Source organism: Lactuca serriola, chromosome 8, assembly GCF_051521515.1.
Source record: "Lactuca serriola cultivar US96UC23 chromosome 8, Lser_US96UC23_V15, whole genome shotgun sequence".
Taxonomy (NCBI): domain Eukaryota; kingdom Viridiplantae; phylum Streptophyta; class Magnoliopsida; order Asterales; family Asteraceae; genus Lactuca; species Lactuca serriola.
The window spans coordinates 99265592-99276607 of record NC_136415.1 but is presented as its reverse complement, the minus strand read 5'-3'; the positions used below and the strand labels follow the sequence as shown (position 1 = coordinate 99276607).

The window sequence follows — 11016 nt, the reverse complement described above, 5'->3', positions numbered from 1 at the left end:
ATAAATAAAATAAATAAAGCATTTTACTCTATCTTTATTGAACAAATATTTCATTGTGACATTTTGTCAAACAGTTGGAGGGTGTTTTTTTTATCTAGATTCTAGCCGAAACTCTAAAAAAAACATTTAAAGAAGTAGAAGTGAGGCTTCATTTAATCGTGTTTGTGTGTGTATGAGTGCAGACAGAACAAAATCATACTGCTATGTAGATGTTGTACCTGAAATCGAGTGTTGCTGATGTTGTGTGGTTTTTCATCAAATTTCCTTTCGATTTTATCTGGTGCTATGACTTCAGATCGGGCACAAAGGGTTTAGACGGTAAATGATTAAATCAAAAAGGAATTCATAATCTATAAGGACCAAATCAAAAAGGATGACACAACGTACATGATAAAATTGAAAAGGTAATAGGCGATTCAGAAGACGTAGTCAGCTTCAAATGATGGAATTAGTTATTCTTGTAGATTCGGTTGCCTCCCCTTTTCTGTCGTCCCATGTTCCTTAAAATATTAGAAATGGAAAAAAGAAGGAAATCAACATGGACAGAAACATGAGAGAAAGAAGCAAGTGACTCTTTTACCTGGGTAAGATATGATGTCCAACAACAAAAAATCCTATGTCGTTTGTGTACCTGATTTCGTATCAACCAACGAATTTCATAAATAATTTTTAAGCACATATCAACTTTAGTAAATATAAACAACATCAAGAAAAATCGTCAAAAGAAAAAACCCGATAATCACCTGATATCAGGTTATTCATGTAGATGTAATCCAAAGGAAGCGAGGAGAAATGGATATACAGTTGTTTGAATCTGTATTACCTGATATTAGGCTATCAAAAATCGAGGCGGCGCTCGCCGGTGGTCATCATAGAGGAATCGAGAACCCCTGTGGTTCGTACGTTCATTTTTCCATTTATCAACCTCATCTTTGATCATAAATTGGGTCGTGGGGTCATCAAAATCTAATCAATCAACAGAACCATGATAAACTCTAGAATTTGCAAACCCATCGACCGAATCTCCGTTGATTCTCGCGACGAACAGTGGCGATGGCTTCTTCATCGGAGACGGGGAAACCTAAATTCCTTCTTGATTTCCAATCAGAAGCTGCTAGGTTGAGAAGAACATGCGGCTTCTGTTAGCAGAGTCGACAAATTTAATGTGGAAATTAGTGAGATAAAAAAAGCGAGGAAGCGATGGTATATCAGGGGTGTCATTCTTTTTTCTGGTGGAGACAGTAGTGGAGCAGAGGGTAAACGGCGGACTCCGATGGTTGGTTGTCGGTACATCGCCTGAAGCGGTGGAGGTAGCTGGTAGAAGAAGGGAGGAGACTGGATTTGGGGAGGATAAAGTAAAATGTGAAACCATACTAATGTAATCGAGAGATAGGCGGCAAAGAGCGGTGGACATCGAACCCAAAAGAAAGAGAGAAGAAGAACACGTGGACAACAAACGACAGGAAAGAAAGACACGTAGAAAATTTAAAAGCAAGTCAACAGTCTACGTTGACAAAAGGCTTAACATATAAAATAAAGGAATGACAAATAAACATAAGTACGGGGGGGGGGGGGGGGGGGGGGGGGGGGGGATAAACAACAATTTAAAAGGAATGAATGAAATAGAGGACACGAAAAAATAGAAAGGCCATATAAGCCAAAAGAGAATGCAGATAAGGGAAAAAAACTTTAATATATATATATATATATATATATATATATATATATATATATATATATATATATATATATATATATATATATATATATATATATATATATATATATATATATAAGAAACATGAGCGTAGAGTGCCTGGAAATAAATTATATTGAGGTAATTTGATCAATCATTTGTCTTGCTAAAGATTATATATTTTAAATTGATAATATTTTAACAATAATTTATTATAAAGTAGAAGTTTTGTTGTTTCAATTCACTTCTATACTATATAATTATTTAGGGTTATTGCCATAAAAGTCCTCATATTTTTATGAAATATGTGGTTATGTCCTAAGTCTGTTTTTATGTTCATTAATGTTCCACATTTGTCTAATTTTGTTCATTTTAACTTTTTAGCAGGTTTCACACCCTCTTAGCTAGTTAACAAGCCATAATGTCGTTATATTTACATGAAATGTGTAATTTTGCCACCATCACACTCTTCCACCAGCACCACCACCCAACACCTTTACTATCCCTACCTGCCACCACACTTTTCCATTACTAACCTCTGCCACTAACAACACCGTCTACTAGCACCTGCTCTGCTACAACCATCACCACTATCTTCCACCACAACCACTGCCACGAGTACTGTTCACCACCATCAAGAAATCAAACACAAACACATATAAACCACCACCACCACCACTGGGAAATTAGCACAAACACATACAAAGCACCACCACTGGCCACCACCATTAGAAATCCACATAAACACACACAATCCACCACCACTGGCCATCACCATCAGAAATCGACACGAAACACACATAGCTACAGAAGTTGACATACACAAACCATGAAATTGACACACATTCCATTTGATTCAGATCTGCATCATCGTCGGATTGTCGTTGGAATCGTTGGAATCGTCTAATAGAGGCGACTAGAGTTTCGTCTGTGGGGATGGTGGTGAAGGCGAAAAGTGTGATTAAGATGGTGTCGGAGATGGGAGGTGGTGGCGGTGGCAATGGCAGAGTGTGGTGGTGTGGTGGCAAAACCACACGTTTCATGTAAATATTATGGCTTTTATGGTTTGGTGACCCGCTAAGAGGATGCAAAACTTGTTTAAAAGTTAAAATGAACAAAATTAAACAAATATAGACATGAATGAACATAAAAACAGAATTAAAACATAACCATACATTTCATAAAAATATAAAAGCTTTTATGTCAACAACCAAATTATTTATCCCATGATTAATAACATAACCTAATTGTTTATCCCCATCATTAATTTATATTACTGAATATTTATGTCATTCGGTTACCAACAATATTTGGGCTTGCTAAAGCCCAATGGAAGGCAATGTGGTGATACCTTAACCATAAAGACAATACAACCAGAACAGGTTCCAACTTCCAAACCACTTAAAAGATGAACATTTAGCCAATGATCATGTAGTGTTTACAATTCTACATTTAACAAGCCTTGCTACTATGATAAAGAGGAACAAATATGAGCAAAAGTTGAAAACATCATCGTTCCTCGTATTTATAACGATGTATAATCTATTAAACATATTCTCCATTATCTCTTGTAGATTTATCGCCTAAATACCAAATTAAATCATACCCTCACTGGAGATTTAATATAGGGTACAAGAGATTGAGCTTCAAGAAATAGTGAATGGTCTTATCAATACACAAATATATAACTCCATCCATGCAACACCTGATTTTTCCGGACGCAGTATAAACTTTTCAAATTCTTTTGAATTTTTTTTCTACTATCGTGCAACCCTTGATTTTCCCGTGACACCCTTAGAATAAAATCATATGTCCGCCCCTACATACCCTCGACAACATATATGATAATCCACATGTCATTTAAGATGGACTCCCATAGTATGATAGTCATTGTAATTATCGAACGTTTTTTTTTTTTTTTAATACTTTTGCCATAAATCACTACTTTCTAAAAGTTATTTTGATATTATTAAAGCAAGAAAGTTAACACATAAATCTCACTTTATATATAAGGTTAAAATAAAGAACCCCAAAGCGACGAACAAAAGAACTTCCATAAACAAAAGTAAAAACCATGTGTATACGCTCTGTACAACGAGATTATGTGTGTCTACATAACAACCACCAAAAGTAAAAAAAAAAAAAAAAAAAAAAAAAAAGATTCAAACACTAAAAAAGAAAAACATAAACCGAAAACCACCCATAACTTTTCAAACACTTGTTTCAAACGAGACCCCAAGTCCCAAACCTTTTGGGGCTTGACTCGAAGCAGCTTCGAGTCCATGAAGCATCTTGATGACATCTACTGTGTCATCAAGATAGTATTTTGCCATACTCGGCTTTTGTCCAACTGTACAAGCAAACACTTCCGCAATCCCTTGTAAAGAAACCGAATTCGCAATTTTCTCAAACATTTCCTCATCCGACCGATCATCTCCGATGCATAACACGAAATCCAACGGCTTTCCTTTACTTTGCATACTCGTAATCAAACTCTCCACTACCGCCCCTTTGCTCACACCCTACAAAAAAAACAGTCAATCAGTTAGAATCCATAAAAAAAACGTCAGTTTGTATACTACTACAAAGTTTGTAATTTATAGTTTCTACCCTTTAAAAAACCGAATTAACATTTTATGCCCCTAACAATGATTCCAAAAGTAAGAAAAGATTTACCTGTGGATTCACCTCCACGATCTGCTGACCACGTTTCACAACAACAGGTTCATTTGCAAGTACACTTTCAAGATGATCAAGAAGCTCCTTAGCTTGCCACGTGCCAAAATCAGGGTCAGCTTCTTGATGATGCCAAACCAAAGCACTCTCTTTTTGCTCAATACAAGATCCATCGGTCGCCTGAGTATAATGCTCCATCACCGGCAGCGCCACCTTCTTCCAATCAGCATCCACCGCTAAACCACCACAACATTCCCACTCAGAATCACCCTTCCACCTCGTCAACCACCCATGCTCCGCCGACAACCCAAGATTCTTACACGAATCAAACCATTTGCTCAACGAGTCTTTCCCTCTTCCACTAACGATGAACACCACGTTCTTTGGGTCGCCGGAGAGAACATTCAAAATCGAAATCACTTCTTTGCTTGGAGTTTTATCGACAGATGCTTGCGGCATCACTGTTCCGTCGTAATCCAGTAGAATCAACCGGGAATTTGTCTTTTTGTAAGAAGAAACGATGTGTTCGACGGAAAGTTTCCTGAAATTAAACCCTAGCGCCACCACTCGAAACCCTAATCCGAACCCAACCCCCCAACACCGTTTGTGAAAATGCTCCTTACACGCCCTCTCCAGATCTTGATCGAAACTTTTCGCCCAATATCCAACGTTATGAGAACTAACGTACTTGTAATGCTTCTCGTGCCGGAGTTTCTTCTCGTTATCCGGCATCGTGAGCGCTAAACTCATCGCCTCCGTCACTGAATCGATGTTCCATGGATTAACCCTAATCGCGCCGCTTAACGACGGCGAACACCCGATAAACTCCGATACAATAATCACACTTTTTCTCTCTTTCGATTCGTTTTCATCAATCCCTAATGCTTTATCTAACTCGGGACTACTTTGTCTTGAGACTGTGTACTTATAAGGAACCAAATTCATACCATCGCGAACAGCATTCACTACAACACATTCGGAAATGGCGTAGTATGCGACCTTATCTTGGGTTGAAACTGGACCATTGACGAACACGATGGGTTCGTATCCATCTTGACTGAACTTCTGGTTAACCTCGTGAGCCACCTTTCGGGTTTCGTATTCGACTTCTTGAATGTCATGGCCACGGCTGCGAGCCGGATTCACGATCTGAACCAGGACGACGGAGCCTCTGAGTGAAGGGTAGTCTTCCAAGAGTTGTCCCATGGCTAAGAACTTCAAGCTGATTCCTTTGAACATATCCATATCATCGACACCCAAAATTACTTGTTTCCCTTGGTATTTTTTCTTTAATTCTTCGACTTTTTTGGCTGTTTTGATCGATGATTTGACGGATTCTATCTGACCCATATGGATTCCGACTGGTAAAATCTTGATACTCACTGTTCTTCCGTAGTATTCGAGGCCGATGTAGCCTCTTTTAGACTTGTAATCGAGTCCGAACATTCTGCTACAACATGAAAGGAAATGTCTGGCGTAATCGAATGTGTGGAATCCGATTAGATCGCAATTCAATAGAGCTCGAAGGATTTCGTCACGAACAGGTAAAGTTCGGTAGATTTCGGATGAGGGAAAGGGGCTGTGCAAGAAGAAGCCGACCCGAACTCTGTGAAATCTTTTCCTCAAGAAAGTGGGCATCACCATGAGATGATAATCGTGTATCCAGACGTAATCTTCATCTGGGTTGATTACTTCCATTACTTTGTCTGCGAATACTTTGTTAGCAGAGACATAAGCTTGCCATGCGACCCGATCGAACCGTACTCCATGGGTTAGGGTCACGGGTAACATGTAATGAAACAGAGGCCAAAGGTAATGTTTACAGAATCCATGGTAGAATTTGTTCTGGATTTCTAGAGATAAGAAGGTGGGAACGCACCGGAACTTGTCCAACAACGTTTGAGCGACTTCTTCTTGCTCCGACGGGTCGATATCGGCGGGTAGGGATCCGACGTAAACGCACTCAACGTCAGGTCCGAACCCGGATTTCAGTTGGAGCACTAGTGCGTCTGGGTCGTATTCGAACACCCATTTGTTCGTTTCTCCGTCGCGGTGGGCTTTCACCGGTAACTGATTTGCAACGATGATCCGGCGTTCAGGAGTAACAGATGAAACGACGTCGGATACCTGATCCGTTTCCGTTTCCGTTCCCGTTCTCGTTCTCGTTTCCCCGTTGCCGGCAATGTTATCTTCTTCAAACTCCGTCAGAATTCCGGGCACCGTCATGATTCTGGGTATTCGAGCGCGATCAGCAACGCACGAATAATCGTCAAGGTTAAGCAGATTAAACGATGATCTTGACAACATTATAACAGAAAATCAAGATTTGTCAACAGAAATGACTGAAAAACAATGAGATTTTGATTTCTTGAAAGATGATGCTATAAGTGGGTATTACAGAGCTGTGAATGGATATTTGAATAATGAAAAGAAACCAGACATGGGGGTTTCATGGGAATTGGGGGAATTCGAATTCGAATTGGAAAAGATTTGTAGATTAAACGCAAAGAGGAAGAAGGTGGTGGTATGGTGAAGAGGATAAGAACGAAAGGAAGTAGAGAGACCGACTTTACTTGCTGAAATCAATAAAAAACCTTTAAATTAAAGACTAATTTGAATAAAAAAACGGGAACAGAATTCGGGTCAACATTTGACCCGGTTTCTTCATCATCAATTCCTTTCACCTTCTAACTGTAACCGACTCTCTCTCCTTTTCTCTCTCTCTTTCGCTAACTGGTTATCACCTCAAAGTACAAATCCTCCTGCATCGCGTACAAGTTCTATAGCTTGATCGTTTTTGATTTGTCTAATAATGTTGCCAAGTCTGTAGAGACTAGAACCAGAACGTTAGTCTTTTACTGATTTGTGTTTTTTGTATTAAAACTTGTAAATTCTTGTGGATTTAGTAAGTTTGGACTTGGAAAAGTGAGCATTTTATTTAGTTTACAAGATTACAGTTTAACCCCTTATAGTTTAAGAGACATACCAGATATACCCACATGGTTTTCATGATAACAACCAAGGATATCAAATTAACTATATTTCTATACCTATATCGTACATATTAATGGGAAAATATAAAATCTACCAACTAGTTCACTGAAGTTTTAACTTCGCCCAATTAATCAACAAACTTTTTTTTTGTTATATTATACAATTAATATCGGTGATAGTCAGTTATTAATTCATGTGGAATTCATGTCACTGGTTGTGTTCATGTAATTTGATGATATAATAGAACGAAGTTCTCTAGTAAAATGAAAATGAATATGAGATATAAAGAATAGGTGGGATAGCTTAGTTGGTAGAGCAAAGGACTGAAAATCCTCGTGTCACCGGTTCAAATCTAGTTTCCGACATATGATTAATTTGTATGAGTCTTTATTCTATTAGTTAATTGATATGAGCAATTAAAAAAAGTTTGTTGGTTAATTGGATGCAATTATATAAGTTTAGTGGCTTAAAAAAACAAATAAAATGTTATTGGTTGCCATTTTATGACATTTCATAGAAAAATTATTAAAAAACTTTTAAACACCATTTATATATCCAAAATCTTCGATTTTGCCTCAACTTACTTATCTTAAAAAATTCAGACCGGCCATAAGGCAATTAAGATATTTTTCTATGACAATTTTTCATTTACTTGTAACTTCATTATTAAACCCATATAATTGTTTCTAAGACTTAACAATTTATATTTAGTGGACTGGTTTGGGAAAAAGATAATGTAATAAACAAAATAATTTTTAATATCTTTGAAAACATAATGCTTAAATTGTTAAGTCTTAAAGATAGTTATATGGGCTTTAACAAGAATTTAGAAAAAAAAATCTCGTTGAAAAATATTTTAACTGTCATATGGCTCATATGAATATTTTTAAGACAAGTAAGTTGATGCAAAATTGAAGATTATATATATATATATATATATATATATATATATATATATATATATATATATATATATATATATATATATATATATATAGTGTTTAAAACTTTTTAATATATTCTATGAAAATGTCATAACATGACAACCAATAACATTTTATTTGTTTTTTAAGTCACTAAAGTTATACTATAATTGTATTTAATTGACTAGCAAAATTTTCTTTTCTGTTATATTATACCATAGATTACATAGACACAACCGGTAACGTGGACTCCACGTAGGTTGGTAACCGGCTATCTCCGATATCAATGATATTTATTCTAATAAATAAAAATCATTTTTGCCACTTATTATCCTCTTTTATATATATATATATATATATATATATATATATATATATATATATATATATATTATGTCACATGTCATTTTGTGGTAAATTTAGATTAAATTATATCTATATGTCATTGTGATTTTTTCCATTTTATTAAAATTTATATTATATTTAAATATAATAAATATAATAATAAATGCATGTTCTATTCATCAATTCATTTTTTTTATAATTTCTAAAATTTTAAATTGAATCAAATTATTTTATTTGTTTATGTATTTAAATTATTAAATTAAATTATAAGATAAATAAACACTTTAATTTTAATAATTAAATAATTTTCTTTTTTCTTATAAATTAAAATTTTCTAAATTGTTAGATCTTCATGTGTATTTTTTTTGAATAAACTTATTTAATACATGAGTCTCACAACTAGTAATAAACAACAAAAAAATTTTTGTTGACCAATTGGGTGCAATTAAAATTTCAGTCACCTGGTGGGTAAATTTTTTATTATTGGTTATCATTTTGGACCATTTTCCCTATATTAATCATCTATATATGTTCTCTCCTTCAGCAGATTTAGTTGAAATAAATAGATGTAAAGACTTTAAAATTTTTGAACAACTGATCTGTGATTAACCTCTTATATGAGCTATGATACAAGTTAACGTGAACCGTCGAGACGATATGATTCATAATGTTATTTAATTTTAGATATTTGAACAATGAGGTGCTATGGCATTTGAAATTACAAGTTATATCAAATTTTCATAGACAGTTTAAATGTTTATATTCTACTTTCTTTCTGTTCAAAAATTGTTCCAAATTGATAACTTTTGAAAGTTATAGACTATTGGTTATACCCTATGTCAAAAGTATCAAATAAAGGTTTATGTTTGATTTGTTAGTGTTGTATAATTTTTACTTTATTTGACATTTTATTAAAAAAAAGTGTTTATAAAATCTCTTTATAACAAAAGGTCATATAACCTCAACTTTCAAATGATTACTAAAAAACTTAAATAAAAAGGTGATATTGCTTGTTGTCACGAAACAGTGTGAGCTTTTTTGCAAAAGTATACTTTGCCTGTGAGACCAACAACATCGATGAGGCAAAGGTTCTACAAGTGAGTTTAGCCATTTCACATAACTAATAAGGGCACTTGCAAAGCCACACATATATTGTGGGCCTATAACCTAATAATAACATATAATTATAATATATTTATTATATTGCATGAATATATTTATATAATTTACTTATTATATAAACCTAATATTTTATTAATTTATAAATATACTTATACGAACATCTATTTAATTAATTTATTAAATGAGTTCTTGAAATACAGTAAATCCTTGTAAACAGTATAATATTTTCTATTTAATATTTATTAATTATTAATAAGGGACTTTTTTAATAAAAATTATACATTGGTTGTCCATGCATCGATAAAAATATATTAAATAAAAACGCTATTATTATATTTGATATAAAGATAATTGGAAAATTTGTTAGGATAGACACGGTTGAAACTTGAAAGTCCAATTAAAAATGGCTGAATGACTGAATTGTCATTTTTTGGTAAAAGAATGTAGGATATGGGCAATAATTATATAACCGAGGGCTAAAACGAAAATATCATTGGCATTAGTAGAAAAAGGTTAGGAATTTGGAAACTGACACGTGGAGGTGATGACTTGTCGAGATAAACATGACAGCCGGCGGGAGTGAGAGTGGACCCACTTCTCGGGTGCGCCCGCCTCACGTTTATTCGTAAATCTAACAAAATGTTTGTTTTTGATTTTCTTTTAATAATAAAATGACAATAAATTTTGTAATATATCTTATTGCAAATTGCAAAATTGTTTTCTAATAGCTACTACAATAAAATTATTTAAAAAGAAAATGAAGAAAAGTTATATATATATATATATATATATATATATATATATATATATATATATATATATATATATATATGGAAAAGTGAATATACCTAACAACCTTATATAAGTTTAGGTACCTAACTCCATAATACCACATCGGTTTGTATGATATTTATATTGTAATTGCCTAAGGTTCTTAAACTTTAACCTCATAACTTGATTGCTTCCAAAATCTTTGGACTTTCATCAATATCTTTCTTTTACATCACGTCTTTCTATCGAATACCACCTGATGGGCTTTATATCCTATCACTACAAACGAAAGGATGCAGGAGAAATATAATGATGAATTTCCAAATTTTTTTGAAGTAAATCAAGTTTAGGGATTAAGTTTAAGAACCTTGGATAATTACAATGAAAATTTAATGCAAAATGACGTAGTTTGATGAGGTTAGGTACCTAAGCTTATATAAGGTTGTTAGGTATATTCACTTTACCCATATATATATATATATATATATA

At 34.1% G+C, this 11016-nt stretch overlaps 1 protein-coding gene across 1 annotated transcript; it reads right to left on the bottom strand.

Annotated features, from left to right (window-relative positions):
- Nucleotides 1-3732: 3732 nt before the first annotated feature.
- Nucleotides 3733-6966, bottom strand: TPS11 (trehalose phosphatase/synthase 11). Its single transcript, XM_079018347.1, has 2 exons — nt 4373-6966; nt 3733-4218 (listed from the first exon to the last, which is right to left on the bottom strand). The coding sequence occupies exons 1-2, from the start codon at nt 6677-6679 to the stop codon at nt 3907-3909; spliced, it is 2619 nt and encodes an 872-aa protein (XP_078874473.1). The 5' UTR covers nt 6680-6966; the 3' UTR covers nt 3733-3906.
- Nucleotides 6967-11016: the final 4050 nt, after the last annotated feature.

Coding starts and splice junctions, on each gene's coding strand:
- TPS11 (XM_079018347.1), bottom strand. CDS start 6,679: ATGTTGTCAAGATCATCGTTTAATCTGCTTAACCTTGACGATTATTCG. Junction 4,219..4,372: donor TCGTGGAGGTGAATCCACAG/GTAAATCTTTTC, acceptor TTTTTTTTGTAG/GGTGTGAGCAAAGGGGCGGT.